The sequence below is a fragment of the Aspergillus pseudodeflectus genome (genome assembly GCF_044049435.1).
Source record: "Aspergillus pseudodeflectus strain CBS 756.74 chromosome Unknown BJX68scaffold_8, whole genome shotgun sequence".
Taxonomy (NCBI): Eukaryota; Fungi; Ascomycota; class Eurotiomycetes; order Eurotiales; family Aspergillaceae; genus Aspergillus; species Aspergillus pseudodeflectus.
Window position 1 is genome coordinate 861,315 of NW_027263784.1, and position 17,692 is coordinate 879,006.

General features: G+C 52.9%; 6 protein-coding genes across 6 annotated transcripts; all 6 read right to left on the reverse strand.

Moving 5' to 3' along the window:
• Positions 1 to 198: 198 nt before the first annotated feature.
• Positions 199 to 2,876, reverse strand: BJX68DRAFT_263869 (glycoside hydrolase superfamily; the record flags this gene model as incomplete). The annotated part of the gene is made up of 5 exons (XM_071044796.1): positions 199 to 644; positions 690 to 725; positions 771 to 836; positions 884 to 1,091; positions 1,137 to 2,876. The coding sequence occupies 5 exons, from the start codon at positions 2,874 to 2,876 to the stop codon at positions 199 to 201; spliced, it is 2,496 nt and encodes an 831-aa protein (XP_070902546.1).
• A 393-nt stretch (positions 2,877 to 3,269) lies between these two features.
• Positions 3,270 to 4,973, reverse strand: BJX68DRAFT_263870 (uncharacterized protein; the record flags this gene model as incomplete). Its single annotated transcript, XM_071044797.1, has 5 exons — positions 3,270 to 4,025; positions 4,077 to 4,586; positions 4,633 to 4,665; positions 4,725 to 4,751; positions 4,821 to 4,973. 5 exons carry the CDS (start codon positions 4,971 to 4,973, stop codon positions 3,270 to 3,272), a joined length of 1,479 nt encoding a protein of 492 aa, XP_070902547.1.
• A 354-nt stretch (positions 4,974 to 5,327) lies between these two features.
• BJX68DRAFT_230660 (putative pyruvate formate lyase activating enzyme) lies at positions 5,328 to 6,711 on the reverse strand. The gene is made up of 2 exons (XM_071039233.1): positions 6,233 to 6,711; positions 5,328 to 6,162 (listed from the first exon to the last, which is right to left on the reverse strand). Exons 1-2 carry the CDS (start codon positions 6,650 to 6,652, stop codon positions 5,440 to 5,442), a joined length of 1,143 nt encoding a protein of 380 aa, XP_070902548.1. The 5' UTR covers positions 6,653 to 6,711; the 3' UTR covers positions 5,328 to 5,439.
• Positions 6,712 to 7,128: 417 nt separating this feature from the next.
• On the reverse strand, positions 7,129 to 10,633 carry xlnR (putative C6 transcription factor). Its single transcript, XM_071037690.1, has 3 exons — positions 9,666 to 10,633; positions 7,387 to 9,608; positions 7,129 to 7,333 (listed from the first exon to the last, which is right to left on the reverse strand). Exons 1-3 carry the CDS (start codon positions 10,069 to 10,071, stop codon positions 7,190 to 7,192), a joined length of 2,772 nt encoding a protein of 923 aa, XP_070902549.1. The 5' UTR covers positions 10,072 to 10,633; the 3' UTR covers positions 7,129 to 7,189.
• Positions 10,634 to 11,207: 574 nt separating this feature from the next.
• On the reverse strand, positions 11,208 to 16,095 carry BJX68DRAFT_230662 (DNA-directed RNA polymerase). The gene is made up of 2 exons (XM_071039234.1): positions 14,780 to 16,095; positions 11,208 to 14,711 (listed from the first exon to the last, which is right to left on the reverse strand). Exons 1-2 carry the CDS (start codon positions 15,626 to 15,628, stop codon positions 11,406 to 11,408), a joined length of 4,155 nt encoding a protein of 1,384 aa, XP_070902550.1. The 5' UTR covers positions 15,629 to 16,095; the 3' UTR covers positions 11,208 to 11,405.
• Position 16,096: 1 nt separating this feature from the next.
• BJX68DRAFT_230664 (uncharacterized protein) lies at positions 16,097 to 17,045 on the reverse strand. The gene is made up of 3 exons (XM_071039235.1): positions 16,869 to 17,045; positions 16,510 to 16,775; positions 16,097 to 16,438 (listed from the first exon to the last, which is right to left on the reverse strand). Exons 1-3 carry the CDS (start codon positions 16,888 to 16,890, stop codon positions 16,217 to 16,219), a joined length of 510 nt encoding a protein of 169 aa, XP_070902551.1. The 5' UTR covers positions 16,891 to 17,045; the 3' UTR covers positions 16,097 to 16,216.
• Between the last annotated feature and the right edge of the window lie 647 nt (positions 17,046 to 17,692).

A 17,692-nucleotide genomic window follows, 5' to 3' on the forward strand; every position in this document is an offset into this window, starting at 1 on the left:
ATTTGTAAAGTCCGAGTTCATAGGTTATACGGACGACCTCGTCATGCTATTGGATTATATCCTGGCCTATGTGAAGGGCGATGAGGGCGATCCCTGCATGGGAGGGTTCACCAATTCTCTAGCATGCCCTGCTCTTCTCGTGATGATAGCTGAATAATGTGTATTTTCACAAGTGGTATCAATAGCGGATATCTAGGATCACATACAATGCCGGCCTTGCCTCCCAAGACCTTCGTGGTCTTGCCGCCCCTCTGGGTGGCCGTCATCTCCACTCCAGTGCGTCAGATCGACTGCCCAGTTTGCGTATCCGTAAAACTTCAGATCCTTGTAATACTGCATCCGCCTCCTCAGAGTCGCCTTGCTCATGTAGGCAATCCACTGAGTGTCATTGTAGACCAGTATATTCGAGTCGGACCCAGGGTCGTAGTATGACTCGTTGATGTCTTCCTCGATGATCAAGTCCTCAATTTCGGCATTCGAGATGAGACCAACAATTCCAGTGCATGGTCCTGGAAGCGCTGTCGACTCGGGACCCACAAAGGTGCATTCTGGCCTTGTGCAGCCGGGCTCGCTCATGCCAAATGATCGTCCATAGCTGGCCACGCCGACTGCGACCTTGTTCCTTGGGACTCCTGCTTTCGTGACTGTGGACTATCAGCCAAGGCCAATCTAGGAAGAAGGGGACTTACTCATAGCGAGCGCGTATTCCGTTTCGGTCAGGTTCACTATTCCGTTAGCTTGCCCTCTAGCTCTGACCGGGTCGGACATACCGTGACTTCTCAGGCAGTTTCCCATCGGACACCAGTCGAGAATAGAGTTGCCGTAGTCCCATTGCCCTAAAGGGGCGTTAGTATATCTCCGTTGAAGGACCAAGCATTCTCACCATGGAGGTCGTATGTCATGTAAACGATGTAATCGAGATAAGGCCACATTTCGGCCAGGGGAAAGACCCTGAGGTAGTAATAGCTTGCAGGTGCCGCGATTGCAACAGTCTTTTCTCGGGGGAAGATCATCTTGAGCTTCTTCAGGAACGCAAGATAGTTCGGGCCGTCCGCCAACCAACCCAAGGACAAGCTGGGGAGATCTGTAGCCTTTTTGAAGTTAGTAAAAGTCAACCAGGGCTGGGTTAAACTCACTCCGGGATACTCCCAGTCAAAGTCCAGCCCGTCGATATTGTGCTCCTTCACAAAGGTCATGATGTTGACGATGAACGAATCCACGTTTGCGGGATCCATGGCCTCACGAAGCACATCGAGGCTCGCGGAGTTGACCGAATATCCCCAGCCTCCAATGGAGATGACCTTCTTCACACCCTGAATAGCCAAAAAGTCGTTCCACTGGTTATACATGTCGTTGACTCCAATGTGGAAGCTGCTGTTGACGGTCACAAACCCCCAGTGGATATGGGTGTAGTCGTTGGCATTGATGTGCTTTGCGCGGAGGTTGAGGCAGGGCCGGTCAAAGTTGAACGATTCATAGTAGCCAATCCGCATGAACTCCGCAGGGGGATCCGAGTTATCGATGATCTCAAATCCGCAGTTGGAAATACATCCCTTGCGCCCCTTTGGAGCTGTTCCTGGGTTTCCCGTCGGGCCCTCTTCGTAGATGCAAAATTCGGGAGAGACGCCACATTGGCCCAGGGTATTGCAGCACGAGTTCAGCTGGCACGGGTTCAGTGAAGCAAGTGGTGTACCGTCAGTTGGTATTTGTGTACCCGGCACTGTGGGACCGCAAACTGCATTATCTCGAGGGAGCGGCAGGGGAGGGACTCCTGTGCTTAGACAGATTCTCACGTCAGGCTCAAGTGGGTCGCAGCCACTCCAGCCCCAGGTTCGCCCGTCATTAAAGTAGCTGATATCCAGCAAGCCCAGGTGGTGTGCCTCGGCAATGGAAGCACAGGTGTCGTTGGGCTGCGTTATGTAGCTCTCGCATGAACCGTCTTCGTTGATGACAGGTTGGGTGCCTGCCCACTCTTTGCTCGAGCAGCATACTTGCTGGCCAGGCTGGAGCCATGAACAAAAGTCGTTCCCCGGGTTGTAACTCAAAAAGTCATCCGCAGAGATCCTGCATCGATCCGACAAGGCCTTGCATGTGTCTCCGTAAATAATTGTTTCCACGACGCAGCCAAACTCCGGTGAGTACTGGTGGGAGACATGGACGACTTGTTCGAAAGCATGTCGGTGAATTGACTTTGCGAGGACAGGAATATCCTCAATCTCGAGCAACTCCGGCCCATCCACACATTGCGCGTTTGTCCACGCATCGAGGGCCAGTTTCACTGTGTTCATATTGCCAGCGATGTCAAAGGCCATGCCAAAAGTGTGGTCTCCATGGTGATCCCCACTGCAAAACTGTACCGCGGCGCTCTTGTTCTCTGGGTTGCCGGTCGTCCAGTCGCGCATGCCTTCAACGAGGGAGATCATAAAAGCATCGTCGGTGGCAGCGCCGCTGTAGAGGCCGACGGAGGTAGTGTTGAAATAAGCAAGGAGGTTGCGTGTGCTGTGCGTCGGAGTGCGGGTCAGGAAGGTTTGCACATAGCGGAAGAGGTAGTCCAGCTGCAGGAGATCAGGCAGATTCGGATGATTCTGCACATCGCGTGGCAGAGATCGCGACTCGAACGAGGCATCAGGCTCGTCGTCCATGGTGCAGGCGACTATCTTGAAGGTAGCATTGGGCGAGTCGAGGGAGTCTTGTGAGGAGAAGTCGAGCAACACTGGATGGTCGCAGGCGTTTAGATTCTCCAGCGACGTGTACGCAGTCCAGTGGCCTGGGTCAGTGCGGCAGGAAACAGGACAGGTTGATTCGAACTGCCTGGATTGCAGGCCTGTTGGGAGCACCCAGCTGGCGGCGAACGACAAGACCGACTCGTACCGCATTTTGTACAGGGGCGGTTTAAAAAAATGGAGAGGGGGAAAAATACATTGCCACAGTACGGGGAGGGTGGGCGAAGAATGAAGGAGAGAGGGAGAGGAGGGAAGAAGATGAGAAGGATGAAGCAATGGCAATGGCACGTACAGTTCGAGGAAGGAGCGAGCTCCTCCACGACCACTGGCAGCGCCTTCCTATTTCGGTACATGACTAGATACAAACGAAAAGCTTCAACAACACATTATGATTCGGTAAAGTCTTCAAGTTCTTCCACCCGCTGTCCGAACTTCGTCACTGTACAAGCCTCTGTTGCTAAACAAAACGAATATCTGCCTTAAACACCAACGACTCAGTCCTCGGGACAAAAGAGCAAAAGGACAAGACAGGACACCAACGTGACACTACTCTGCGGAATCCTGCTGATGACGGTAATATCGACAAACTCTATCCTTGGGCATCTGTTCCTCTTCCTTGTCAAAGACTGCCTCGGTGAAATCAAAATCGGGGAACTGGTTCAGACAGAATTCAGGGTCAGCCACCGAAACAGTAGTTTTCACGGTATCAACTGCCCCAGCCAAAGCAGTGACCGTCAGAGTAGACCTGTTCTCACCGGAATCCTGGCCACTGTGCGGAGAAACGAGGGGAGCGTGGGCGCCGAAAGCATCAGCATGGCCGTTAGAGTTGACGAAACTATCAAGAAGCTCTTGATATTCATCAAGAGAAGAAGGGGTCTGAACTTCATTAACGGAAGCCAGACTCAGAGCAGCATTGACATTACCAAGGGGGCTGATAGGACCGTTAAACGCCAGGTAGTCATCGAGAGAAGAAGGGGTCGGGAGCTGATCAACGGAGGCCGGGCTCAGAGCGGCATCAACATAACCCAAAGGGCCCAGAGAACCGTGAGACTCCTGATGGTGATTGACAGAAGCAGGGGTCTGAAGGGCATCAGCATGACCGGGGCTGTTCACGAGACTGTTAAGAGGCTCCAGATCGTCATCGACAAAAGTGGAAGTCTGAAAGGCATCATCGGCATAAACACTGGGGTTGGTGAACCTCTCAGTTATCGCCTGTTGGCGATCATAGTCGACGCCCGAGTACGATTCAGCCACATGGTCGGGCGAGGCGGGAGGCACAGCGACGCTCAGCTCAGTGGTGAGCTATTCGTTTCATTAGTGAAGGTTGTCTGAGAAGGGAGGAATGCTACGAACCACGGGATAGTTGGAGAGTTCCTGGAGACTGTAATAAGCGGCGACGCCAGCAGAGAGGCCAGCAGCAGGGTCGTCGTGAAAGTCAGCGGCAGCATATCTCGAGACAGGTGTGAAAGGAAGGCCATTGTTTCCGGCGTAGACAGGAGCAGGAGTAAGCGCAGGAGGTATCTCGAAACCCCAGTGAGCAGCTAACCACTCGTCAGAATCGTCAAGTAAATTGCGGTTAACCAGGTAGTCCGGATGAAAATGATCATCCGAGGGATGATCGAAAGTGGGCAGGGGGGTCCAATCACCAGTCAAGGAAAAGGAGGAAGCAGGAGCCTGGAGAGAAGAGGTGGGGGCGAAGGTGGCAGCGTTGTGGTGGAAGAGGAGGAACTCGGTCTCAACAACGGGAGCAGCCTCAACAACGGGAACACCATTCTCACCACCGTGTCCGTGGTTGTGGTTATGGTCATCTCCGGCCCGGTTCTGAGGTTCGTTGCTGTCACCGATCTGCTCAAAAGTCTTTTTCTTTCTCGTCAGTGTTGCCTCACTTGTGAGAGTTAGGGCTACATACCTGTAGGGCGGCGGCGGCCATCTGCCTCCTTGCCTATACCCAACGTCAGTCTTCTTCTTACCATAGAAACAGTACCACGAGAGGAAACGCACTGCGTCCTGTCTTCTTCTTCTGCGGTGCTATCGTATTTGTTAGTAACACTTCAAAATCTCAACCGTAACAAGCAGACCCAGACAGCAGAGACTCACCGAGTTCTGCGAGCTGGCACGACACTTCTCGCACATCTTGAGTACGCGGTCACCCTTCCTTGACATAAACAACAGGACTATAAGGCCCGATCTCTTGCATTTTGGGCAGCTTTTGCTGTTGGGATCGTTGACGGCAGGAGGGGTGGGTGCCATCTTGGGATAAACGGAAAAGAACGGGTTAGAAGAAAACGAAAGAACGAAAGAGAAAAACGAACCTCGAAAGTGAAACGAAACTAAAAGCAAAAGGAACGGACAGGTGAGAAGACACAGAAGAGAGGAGAAGAAGAAGAGAAAAGTGTTGACTCAAGGGGGGAAAACAGGGTTTTTATGTTTTTCACAGCTTGACGCCGAGAAGTGTGTGAAATCGCATCATTGTTAAACGACTCATCATGCTGCGGCTAATGGAATCGCATCATCGCTGCCTAATCCCAAAGGGAGAGCAGCACCTGACTGAAAGAACAGCTGTGCTGGATAAGAGCTAGTAATGCGCATGGGAATCTTGGGAAAGGGAAAAGTGAACGCTTTATCTATACTACAAGAGTATATACAACACTCGACCTATACAAAGAAGCCAGAACCTAACAGACCAAATCAGACGAAAGCAAGTCTCCAGTCATACCTACAGATGGAACATGCTCTTCTCGTTGACCTCACAGAACCTCCACAGCCCAGCTTCGATAGCCGCATCCTTGACACTCATAAGCTCCTCATCCCGAACAGCACGATTGATCTCCGCATACCGCACCTCCTCCTTCGCCTCCTCCTCCTGCCCACTATCAGTCCTCCGCCTTGTAGTCCTCCTCTTCTTCCCAACATGCGCATCGGGATGATACTGCTCCATAATATGCACATACAAATCTTGACTAACATTCTCCGCAAGCCACCGCATAATGTCTCTCCCCTCATCCTCCATCCCCGGCATAACCAAATGCCTAAGCAAAACCCCCCTTTGCGCAATCCCATCACTCGTAAAACTCAAATCTCCGACTTGCGCATGCATCTCCTTGACACTCTCCATCGCCGTCTCGACATAGTCCACAGCCTTCAATAGACGTTTTGAGCTACTCGCTTTCCAAACCTTAAAGTCGGGGAGGTAGATGTCGACGAGGCCATTGAGAAGGCGGAGAGAATCCAGCGAGTCAAAGGCCGATGAGTTGTAGATTATCGGGATGCGTAGCCCCATGTCGCGCGCATCGAGGATCGAGAGAACGACTTGGGGTACGACGTGTTCGGGGGTGACGAGGTTGATGTTGTGCACGTTGCCGGTTACTTGGAGCTTCATGTACCATTCTGCCAGTTCAGTTGGGGTCAGATCGAAGCCGTTGCGTTGGTGGGCTATATCCTGTAGTTTACCGTTTAGATTAGCATCCATCTCACACACCGAACTCCCAAGAGGAATGGGAAGAACATACATGATTTTGACAAAAAACACAACGAAGATTACACCCCGAGAAAAACACCGACCCACTCCCATGGAACCCCTGGATACAAGGTTCCTCCCCCCGATGCGGTGCAATGACATTGACTTTGGCCGTCTCCGCGCCAATCAGGCACATACCCGTAGTCTCGTACCGGTTGACGCCGCAGCGGCGCGGACACAGGTTGCAGTTCGCCAAATGTGCGTACGCCTGCGAGCGCTTCTTGGATGCTTCAATTGAGGTCAGGAGTTGGTAGCGTGGCGTGTAGTCATCGAGGAGGTATTGGGGAGGGATGCCAAGGCTGCGGTGCGGGATGCGGGGGAGGAGTAGGCTGGGCTTGCGGCAGATCGGGCGAGAGGGGAGGGGTCGCTGGAGGGTTGGGATTGTGCTGCGAGCTTTGGGGAGTAAATACATCGTGATTGGGTTATGAGATGATAAATTGAGCCATGTCAGGAATGATGATTGACTGTCCGATCAGAGGCGAAAGCTGGGGATGGAGAAGCCGCGGAGACTCGAAGCTCTTATCAGCTTATCGGATTAGCTCAGCGCGGCGGAAGAAATAAGTGGTCTCTGAGTGGTCAGTCAGGCTCAAGGGTCGTTATTGTTCTTTGGATAGCAGAGAATAAGACAAGAAGAAAGAGGTAGGTAGGGAATGGGACTCGGTAGGTCTGGCAGAATCGAGTATGAGCTCCGTAGTATACACAAAGCCAGTCATACAGTAAAGGCATCAACTATGTACTCGGCCACGATTATTTTCCTAGATATCGCAAGAAACATACAAGAAAACAATGGAATAGGTATCTTATTCCGCCTGCGCGGATGTGAATAGACAAGGGTATTGCCGCTGCTCCTATAAACTCCCGACGAGGCCGGCCAACCCCGTTCGTATTATCGCTTCGTAGATCGTGTCAATCGTAGATTCCAGGCACATGGGTATCAAATATACAGGCACTAAAGCGCAAGCCCGGTGCCATCACCGGTCCAGCGGTAGAGGGATAGCACTTCGCGTCGGCGCTGCTGTTGCTCGCCAAAGTCGTCCGGTACGCGCCCGCGGACCTGGGCAAGGGCCGAGCGCATTACTTTTCGGAATGTTCGCTAAAGATTTAAAAGTCAGGAACGGCCTATTATAGAGAGTACTGGGTACTAACCTGATATTCTGTATTCAAAGTCACGACACACGCCTCGTGCGCCCGGACAATGGTCTCGCAAGCCCGAACAACGCTGGGATTGGCGTCGCCCTGTAGTTTATCCGCAGCGAGTAGCAACAGAAAACTACCTTGTAGTAGGTAAATGCCGAAGAAGAATGGCATGAAGCTGAGATCCGGGTCATACTCGAGGATATCCGCCGCCGCCTCTGCGGCGCCGACAGCGTGGCTCATTGCTGCAAGGAAAGACTCGGAGGATATCCACATGTCGTGGTCTTCCAAAAGGTTGATCGGGTCCCACTTCCCAGCGAGCAGAATGTACAGGACATGCATGATATGCGTCCCGTAGGCGACGACCATCTTTGTGTGCACAATCGACTCGTTGACGCGGGATCCAACAGTGCTGCTTGATCGGCCAGACGGACTCACGTGGTCTAAATGCGGATTCTCTGCTTGTTCATTCTCGGCATATGTCAGGCTGTTTGTATATCGCGCCTCGAACTCTTTCAAACTCTGCCCGTAAGCGTCCAGCTGTTGCGTGATCTCCATGGAATGCTGATCCCACTCGGTGCCATTACGGAACGCAAGGCCGTACCGAGGATGCTCTCTGACTTGGTGCAGATCAATGATCCCTCCTAAGATTGTCATCAGCGGCAAGAAATATCCAAACATGCTATGACCGGCGCATTCGATTGGGGGGCCAACGGCGCGGTAGCTAGCAGAAGGGAATTCCCCAGCCTGCCACAAATCATCGTTCATCGGCTGCAATAACTGCGAGCACTCCTTGTCCAGCAAAGTAATTGGCCTGTTATAGCAAAGCGCGAGATGGCGATCAGTCGCGTATAGAAGCCACCAGAGGCGCCGCCGTTCCTCCCGTTCCTCTTCTGTCACGTTGACATTCGCGTTTCCGGGGCCATGCGCGGACAGCAGGGAAGACGCGGTGCGCTTGGCTGGGTCATCCACGTCATTTTCCCGCTCTCCATCTTGGCCTGGTTGCGAGGCGTTCGGAGGTAATTCGCGACCCAGTTTGAGTTCGTGTGCCAATGACCAAGCAGCCGTCCACCATCGCATGCTAGCAGCCTTGTACTCGCTTGCAGATACCACCGTGGCGAGATGCACGTACGTTGCTACATCATCAACTGCACCCGTGGCCGTACTTTGAGCGCCAAGCTGATCCATCGAGACACCGAATCCGCCGAGGGCAACCCCATTTATTACCATGTTAGCTGCATAATTTGGTGACGCTTCGCCGAGAGCCGGCCCGTGGATCAGTGGTCGCAGCAAACCGATGGTTAACTCTAGGAGCTTCTGGCATACTCGGCCCCGGGCAGATGGCGGTGAAGTTAAGAAGGGAGCATCGCTGGTCTGCGCAGCCACCCATAGCATACTCGCTAGTAAACCAGGAGAGCAGACTCGTGGTTTTGTCGGGTGCAGGAACGACTGCTTTCGGAATATATAGCCGACGACATAAGGGGATTGGGGAGACAGGTGAGAAGAGGAGGAGCTCGTAAAGTAGAGGTCGAGGAGATCGCACGCAAGTGACTGAGGGATTATCGATGCAATATGAGGAAGAACAGGTTGCAAAACGGGGTATCGTAAGCTAGTAGAAAACGGCGCCATAGGAAAGGAAGGGAAATTCGCGGGAGACGGAGAGGGTAACGGGAGCCAGCCAGGTGACTGCGCCGGCGGCGAGAGGCCTAGGAACTGAGCAGAAGTGTTGTCTGTAGAGTTTCCAAGTCGGAAGTGGTTGAGTGAGGTTGAGTTCGGCTCCGGTGCGTTTAGCAGAGAGAATGCGCTGTCATTGTAGGCATTCAGGCCGTGCGGTGGAAGAACGGACGGAGGCGAGCGTGGATTGTTCTGCAAGAGTTGCAATGATCGCAGATCAGGAACGGCCATCTGTGGGCGGTTCGAGTCATTTAAATTGCCAAAATGATTCAGATGGAGACCATCAAGGGTAGATCCCAGTGGAGGCTGAGGGTGCGCCGCCGCTGAATGACCGGACTGTATTCCCGCTAGTCCATTAGTCGGTGGTAACTGCGATTGTACTCGAGCAGTCTCGAGGGCAGGGTCATAGCGGCCACTTGCCTCCATGGACGGGCGTCTGTCCGGAGGGGATGGATGCTCATTCGGGCGCCCAGCTGCTGCCGCCGCCGCTGCGAGATCCTTCTTTGAAGCCTTTCCACGTTTCTTGCGTTCGCGAGCGTATTCGCAGGTTAATCCGAACTCTAAAACACATGGTCAGCAAACTTGCGGCAACTGCATCGGAAACAAGATCGGCAAACCTATGCAATGGGCGCATGGATTCTCACCATCGCATTTGGTCCGAAGCTGGTTGCATTGATCACACGCGCGACTAATTCTCCGCCGAACAGGCGCGGACGATGAGTTTTTGCGGATCATGGAGCGCGCTTCGGCGAGAGAATCGCGCACGGAAGCGGTCTTGAAGCTGGGATTGTTGTCGCCGTAGAGCTGGTCCTTGGAGCTGGGAAGGGAATGTCTGAGTGCATTCGATGCATTGTTCTCGGCGGTGCCGCCTTCTCGCGACAGCTGCAACTGTTCCAGAACGTACTGCGAACCCTCGGCGAGAGTGTCCAGGCCGACGGTCTGGGACTGTGTCATTCTCGCCGACTGAGAAGTGGAGAAAGGGGAAAAGGAGTTGGCGAACTGCTGGAGCGAGGTAGTCGACATCCTCGCTGGGACTGGATCAACGGGACATGAGAATCGAGGCTGCAGGTTGTAGACTTGTCCAAGTGGCAAGTTTTGAGGCAAAAGAAAGAAAGTTGCAGCCGAAGTGGAGGGGATCAGGTGAGGGGACGAAACCGTACGGAGACGAGGATTTAGTTGAAGGTTAGATTAGTGGAGATGGTGAGGAGAGGCGCATTGCATTGCCGACGGAGGCCGGGCCACGAAAGTACAGAAGAAGCAGAGAGGGGAACAGGACACCAGGGCAGGGGCGGTCTCGAGAAGAGGGGGAAGTGACAAGAAGGATGGGACACGAGGAGACAGAAAGTTAAAGGCACGTTCCGACCCCAGAAGCCGGGGAAGCGCACCACAAGCGTTAGTGGAGGCCGTGGATGGAGATGGAGGTCAGGCCATGCGCCCAGACCGAGAGGATCAGGAAGTAATCGGCGGTGACGGTGACCAGGCGAGACTCGAGTTGCTTCAGGTGTTTCGGCCCAAAGAGAACTCAAGAGAAGGCAGCTAGAAAGACAGAAGAAAGCTGAAAAACTGGCCCTGGATTCTGGAACCTCAGGAGAAAAAAAAGCGAAGGGAAAAGGGAAACTCAAACGACCGGGAAAGGTGGGGAAGTCGCAGCCTCAGGCTCCCCAGATCTGGAGTTTGCCGTTGCAGGTTCTCGACGGACAAAGGGCATCAGTTCCCTGATCTCGGTCCGATCTGGTTGAACTCTGGAGTCTACATGAAATTGGAGGACCGACTCCCAGCCCAACAAGGCTAGGACGTCTGCCGGGAGAATTACAGAGTTTGATTGGGGACCTGAAGAAATAACAGGACCTGCAACCGACCGGGGCAGGCAAATCACGCTGGCTGATGGCAAACTATCATACGTCTATCCTGTGAAGCCTCGCGTAACGCTTAATAAAACTGTGGTCAGACCTCCGCCGGATCATGAGTACTAGGAGGTGAGTCCTGCCCGCCGGAGAGAATCCAAAGGTCGCAGAAACTGAAGGCATGCAGAGTGCAGGCAGTTCAGCCGGATTCTGGCTAAATTACCCCAGACTCGGGTTTATCCGGTGGCCCGAATCACACTTTGCCGTGCCAACACCGCCAGATTGATGGGCGACACTCTGGTCAAGGACATGCAATAGGTTCAAATATGTCATATATATGTGCGGCTCTTTATATACAAATACTCATACATGGATATCATAATAATGTACATGATCGTCGAAAGACGGGGCCAAAATCGCTGTAGTCTAGTAGTAGTCCGGAATCAGAACGCCACGCCAAATCTTGCACTTTTGCCGTAATCTCAACGCCAGCCCCCTATTATTTGGCCGTAATCAAGAAAAGAAATATGCGCTGTCCCGAATCCGCGTCAAATCCCACGCGCCCTTCTTAGGCACCTCTCGGAACCGCATCGGCATCCACATCCAATAAGTAGTCGCGAGGGGGGCTTGATTCTTCTTCTTCGGCACCGCATGTTCTTCAAGGTCGGTAGCTTCCTCCACACCGGCTTCCGACGCAAGCGAGTTCGCGTTGTCAAAGTCGCCTGTAAGGAGGCTGTCAACGAGCGGGTCCGTTTCGTCGCTTTCGCCAAGCTGCTTTTTAGCAGCCTCCAGATCTTCATGGCTAGGTGCCCTACTGCGGCCGAGGGACTGAGGGATATAGAGATCGTCATCGGTGCCACCAAGCTTCTCAAAGACAGCGGCTGGTGTAATCATTTCACGCCCTTGAGCTTGCATTTCCGGATCGTCGGAGTTCAACAGCTGCTGCCTCTTGTGTTCCGCAACGAGCTCCCCGGTCAACGTATAGCCCCCGCCCTTCCGAAGGTCGCGAATCGCCAGTCCGATCTTGCCGGCTCTCGGCACCCTGGCAAGATACATGTGCTGTCCGTACCGCACTTCAAACTCTGCCGCCAATCGCTTAACCACGTCATCGGAGTGCATCCGAACAAATTCATCGCGGAGGATCCCATTCATCGTATCAACATCCGAAGCGTGCGTCCAGAAAGAATCGTGGACGGCAGAGAAACTAAGGCCAGCTTTCCGGCAAGCAATCGCAGACAGCATCATGTGTGTCGCATCCAAAGAGTGGATAAAGTTGGGGGGGAAGGCCTGCAGCTGCTTGCGCCGAGACACATTAGTGCTAGAGGTGGGTTCGACAACACTCAATGACTGGAAGGTTGTTGACACGCGCTTGACAGCTCGAGTCCGATACGGCTGGACGACAGGCAGACCTAGCGGGGTCGTCCAGATGACGGTCGACTTGAACTCTTTCGCCAGGTCAGAACCTGTGGTTCGGGATGCGTGGGCTCGTTCACCAGGGGCTTCATCTCCGGCTGTCATGAATTTTTGAGCAATCATTTCAACCTGCTGCGGGTTGAGCGCCGAGGTGATGCGGCTGGCACAGTCGCCGAGCCAGTACTGAATTTGATGTGCTCCATTGAACATCGAACCCAGGGCTTCAAAGATCTTTTCGGCGACATAGAAGGCTCCTTGATTTCTTTCGAGGCGAGTGAGTTCAGGATAGTAGTCTGCCAGCTGCCTTCGAACCTGCTTCATGGCTCCCATAAAGGTCACACCATAAACATTCGTCATAACAGTTTGCTTGACGACCTTGCGGGTGATCTTTCCGTCCAAAAGCTTCGCAACAGGGTTGCCCTCCGCGGCCTCCCGTGAAACGGTTCGCTTGACGAAGTCGGCAACGCCAGAGTAAACGTCGGATGGGCGGTCAGAGGGCTCAAGGTTGACTTGCTGAGCACCTTCAAGATCACCGCCAAGGGCAGCGTAATGCTGGAGACCATTGCAGGAGCCATCCTGGTGGATAGGCAAGCGGGAGGGATATTCGGCAGGAACTGGGTGGTTCAATGCGTTTCGCAGCTCACAACAGGCGGCTAAGCATTGCCAGGGATCCTCAGCCTTGAGCCACCAGCGCCGGCCATGGAGACCGTTGTTTGCAGAGTCGATAATGTCGTCCAGGTTGTCCATGGCGAACTGCTCTCGCTCCGAAAGACTGGCCTTGTCAAACCCAGCAAGGTTGGCAATCTGAATCTTTAGCCACCTCAAACCCCTTTCCCCAAGCGGCTTCGCCTCGCTAAAGAGAAGAAGGCCCCTTACGTTATCAGCGCCCATTTGGTTGAGATAGGGAGGAAGAGGATATGCTCGGCCACGAAAATCCATGTTATGTGGGAAGTAGAAGGTTTCATTAAGGTAGGAACGGGCCACCTCCAACTGGAAATTCTGGAAGCACCGCTGGGAATGGTATCCACTCCGTAGGTTTTCAATCTCTTGCACGCTCTCATTCCATTTTCTCATGGCTTGATGGCCCTCCTCGGGCGACGGTTTAGGTGGGTGGGGTAGATTGGGTTCAAGAGGGGCGAGGTCAGCAATGGGATCTCCGGTATTCCAGGCCTCAAGCTGAACATTGAAAACGTCGCGGTTGATGTTCCATCCAGTGGTGCCAAGAATGTCCAGCCCCTGACGTATCTGCTCAAGTCCGTTGTTCTGCAATGCGGCCTGGACATACCTGGGTTGCAAGCTCTCGCCAGGAGTGGTACGGACTATTCTGTCACTGTGTAAGAGGTATGCACCATCAGTGAACCCAGTCCACGGTCGAGGTTTGCAAATCATTGGCAGGCGGCGACCAAGCAACTCCAGGGACGGCTGCCTGGAAACGAGCTTGACAAATGCAGGGTGGACATGGACGTATCCATTTCGCTTGCCCCAGTTGATCTGATACGAGTGCTGGAAGGCAGGCTGCTTGGTCCATCTGGCCGACTCCTTGTCGGGCCCACTATGTCGAACGGAAACTTTCGCAGCTTCAAAGAGCAAACCCAGCAGCACAGCTCCAACTTGAGCCTTGGCAGATGAAGGCCAGGCCACGAGCGGATCACCTTTCTCCATTTTTTGCAGCAGATATCGCCACTGGTCCTCGTTCTGCTTCATCTTACGCCCGTGGAGCATTTTCTTCATTTGACTCAAACGTTCCTTGCTCGCTCCGGCGTTCTTATGTGCCTCTAGGGCTTTGCTGGCCATAAGTTCGTCGTACAGATCATTTCCAATCATCGACACTAGGACGGAGAGTTTTATCCCTTTATCCAGGCCCTGACGGATGAGAGAGCCCATAACAGCGAGGATGGTCAATGATGCCAGTCGTTCTGGATCAAACACGTGCAAATACACACCGTACTCACAACGATCTTTTTGTTGCTGGGTCCGTATAGGGTTCGCTTGCGCTTCATTAACGAGCTTCAATTCCTCCTTGATGTTTTCTGTGAGTTTTTGCTGCCACTCGTACAGAAGAGGGCCCAGTTGCTTGCTGTGAATCTGAGCATTAGGATTGACCTTTTTGAAGGTTTCCATATCATCTTCCCAGCGTTTAAGGGCCGATCGCATCACATCTTTTTCAAGTTGTTCTTGTCGGCGTTGATTGTAAAGCTCGGTGGTTTCCACAGAGGCTGAATCCGCTTTCACAGGAACAATAGCGGATGAAAACATGGCTATCGACTCCTTTAAAGTGGAAAGACCAGATCCTAGCTGTGCGGTGGGTCTGACGGGGGTAACATCGGGAATCGGTGGTCCATCACTCTGGCTTGTTCGAAATTCCATGCTGTCAATGGCAACTCGTTGGAGGTCTGCGGAACAGATCTAATATTTAGACAGATGGAGTTAGTGTGTGTTGACCTTGGGGCTCAAAAAGGTGAAAGGTCACAAACCTCCGACAACAGTCCAAGCTCGCGTTCGGAAAGGACAGGGTCAGCCAAAACTTCTTCTTCTAGATCTGCCCCTTTCGCAAAAGACCAATACCGACGAACGGCTCTATCGCGCTGAGTGTTACTAAGCATCCGGAGCGCCAGGTGAATCATGATTGCGAAAGTCGTCCCATTCGGCTTAACATCGCCATAAGGCATGTCCACTTCAAACCATCTCTGAACTTGCAATGCCAACTCCTGCTTCCCAGTATCAATGGCGTGAGATACCATAGCTTCCAGAAACTTGTTATGAAGATCCAGATAGCCAGAGGAGTGGATAGGATAATACTCTCTCAAGCGAGTGAGGAGTTTGCTAGCTCGGTCGAATTGAAAAACCCTGAGCGACAGCTGAAAGTTCGCCAGCATCTCCCGTTCATCACCTCCGACGCCTTTGACCTTCCTCGCCACTTTTGGTGTGGTGAGCAAGAACTCCTCCAGGATGACGAGAGAACTTGGATCAGCCGATGGAAAGTACTCATCCTTCGTACCCCACGATTTACGTCCCCAAACTCTGTGTCCAAAGTCAGGATTGTATTCACTATCCTCGAGGATCGTATTGGTGTTTGAGAGAAAGGAGCTTCCGTCGACGGCCAGGTGGTTGTCTGTAGCAGTGGCAAGGGTCCGGCTTGACTGGAAAGAGTGACGACGGGGAGAGCTTTCTGTGGACGCATTGCTGGAAGAAGATGATAATGAACCCAGTCGACTGGAGTTGAAATGATGGCGAGATTTTGTCGATGATTGGAGGAGCGAGCGGCCTTTCAGCAGTCGAAGCTGCGCCGCGGCGCTTCTTTGGCGAACAAGCTGCGAGAGCATGATGCACAGCGCAGCGCAAATAATAATTAAAACAAATATTATATGATCCGGACAGAAGAAGGATTGTCAAATATAAGACAGAGAAGAGAATGTGCATAAAATAAAAGACAAAATGCTATGCAAATGCTGAACAAAATCGACCACGCGAGAGCGACGAGTGGACGCCCTTCTTGCAGGAATTCGTCAATCCAGACTGACAAATTTCCTACACTCTTTCCCGACCAGCGCACAAGCAAAGTAAGGAAAGAATAGGGAATATAGAACAGGTGAAAGAGAGGCGAAAAGGCTGCAGGAAAGGGAAGGAACATGCGCAACTGGAAGAATCTCGGATGAAAAATACTCAATCCCCGAAAAGGGTGAGTTTCACGTGACTATGGAACAGTTGCCGCCTTCCATTGGCCCACAAGTGGGGCGAGAGCGTCGCGACTCGCGCGAAACTTTCGATCTTTTTCTCATTCGTGCTCCACTTTCAATGACAACAGTCGACTACTCTGGAGTACGAACTAGGTCCACGGACTCGAGGGCGACAATGGCCGGAGGACAGATGCACTGATCAGTCAAACACGTTCATTTCTACTACAGAGCTCTTTATCCTTCCTCCGTGCTGCTCCCTGACGACTCGACGCCCTTTTGCTTCAGCCGATTCTGCTTCATCGCCCAGCCAGTCATCTCCGGTCGAGCCGGGTCAATCCGCGGCGCACTCATCTTATCCAGATAATCCTCGCTGTTGATCGCCGACTCGAGCTGCGGTAGCTCTTCCACATCCTGGTGCATCATATAGTTGTCGTAGATCTGCCATGATTCCTCGTTCTGCGCACCGTCAGTAACCTGAACTGCCCTTTGTCCCAGAAGAGTGAAAAACAAGGGACTTTGAACCATACCTCAGCGTCAACCCAATCATATGTCCTCCACTGCTCGTCCTGCATCTGCTTCAGCAGCTCAAGGTTCCCTGCAACCTGGACCTCTCTATCTTCTGCTCCCTTGACCTTCACATCGATGGTTCGCGCCTCGGGCTCGGGTCGGTCTTCCTCGCCTTCCTTGCGCCCCTTTCCACCTCGGGCTTTGGGCATCTCGTCCATCGCATCAAGATGGTGCAGCTGGGGGTGTAACTGCACGACGGCGGTAACCGGAGAAAGGTGTAGTTTATCTGTAAAAACACGAGCCTGTCAGCGCAACAATCCCACCAAACTTCTAATGCAAAAAGAGTCTCGCAATGTAATAAAGAAAAGAGCACACTCACCCCCTCGAAAAGCCGCAAGCATATAAACGGGATCCCCATCCTCAGGACTCTTAATCCGCCCACCCAGCGTCTGCACCTTCAACAACGACGCCTCCGTCCCCTCATTGCTACCACCACCGACACTCCCATACCCCTTCCCCTGCCCTTCCTCACTCTTCACCTTCCCCTGCGCCGCACTCCCACTGCCACTGCCCCCACCAACACTAAACCCACCAGCCATCCCATACGCACCCCCCTCCCTCGCACTCCGACTCTTCCTCAACGCATCCCCAAACCGCAATCCCTTCCCCAGATCATAATTCACCCGCGTATTAATGGGCACATCGACCTCCACAAGCCCCGTCTTGGTCTTTTGCCGGAACGCGACGGGCTTCTGGCCGTTGTTGTCGTCGTATGCGTGGCCGGTTGGGCGGTCGAGGTATTGCAGGACATACCGCGAGATGTCGGATTCTGTGAGGTAAATGTCGTACGAGGCGATTATGGGGTCGGAGTCTGTGGTGCTTGAGGGGGAGGTGGGGGTTGGGGTTCGCGATGGTGGTCGGGACATTTTGTGTAGGGTTGTTGGATGTGTAGAGACTTGATTGGTGAGTTAGGTTAAGAGGAATGATATCGGTTATAAGCAGGACATTTCATGTAAATTGTGATTGTGAGGGAGGAATTGAAGCTCGTGGTTTGTCTTCTTTTTTTTTTCGCAGCTTGAATCACCGAGCGATAAGATTGCAGAAAGTTTTTGGATGCTCACCGCGTCTGCCTCGGCATAAAGTAAAAATTATGCTGGGTTAGTCAGCGGGCTAAATTGTGCATTGCGGCCTACCACAGAGTTC

What these genes read in the sequence shown, in the direction of transcription:
- BJX68DRAFT_230660 (XM_071039233.1), bottom strand. Translation starts at nt 6,652, where the DNA reads ATGTATTTACTCCCCAAAGCTCGCAGCACAATCCCAACCCTCCAGCGA. An exon ending in GTGTTTTTTGTCAAAATCAT is followed by an intron (nt 6,163 to 6,232) that starts GTATGTTCTTCC and finishes GGTAAACTACAG; the next exon opens with GATATAGCCCACCAACGCAA.
- xlnR (XM_071037690.1), bottom strand. Translation starts at nt 10,071, where the DNA reads ATGTCGACTACCTCGCTCCAGCAGTTCGCCAACTCCTTTTCCCCTTTC. An exon ending in TCCATGCGCCCATTGCATAG is followed by an intron (nt 9,609 to 9,665) that starts GTTTGCCGATCT and finishes CATGTGTTTTAG; the next exon opens with AGTTCGGATTAACCTGCGAA. An exon ending in CTTTGAATACAGAATATCAG is followed by an intron (nt 7,334 to 7,386) that starts GTTAGTACCCAG and finishes TTAAATCTTTAG; the next exon opens with CGAACATTCCGAAAAGTAAT.
- BJX68DRAFT_230662 (XM_071039234.1), bottom strand. Translation starts at nt 15,628, where the DNA reads ATGCTCTCGCAGCTTGTTCGCCAAAGAAGCGCCGCGGCGCAGCTTCGA. An exon ending in AGCTTGGACTGTTGTCGGAG is followed by an intron (nt 14,712 to 14,779) that starts GTTTGTGACCTT and finishes TCTAAATATTAG; the next exon opens with ATCTGTTCCGCAGACCTCCA.
- BJX68DRAFT_230664 (XM_071039235.1), bottom strand. Translation starts at nt 16,890, where the DNA reads ATGCTTGCGGCTTTTCGAGGGG. An exon ending in GCTTGCGGCTTTTCGAGGGG is followed by an intron (nt 16,776 to 16,868) that starts GTGAGTGTGCTC and finishes GTGTTTTTACAG; the next exon opens with ATAAACTACACCTTTCTCCG. An exon ending in ATGATTGGGTTGACGCTGAG is followed by an intron (nt 16,439 to 16,509) that starts GTATGGTTCAAA and finishes GACGGTGCGCAG; the next exon opens with AACGAGGAATCATGGCAGAT.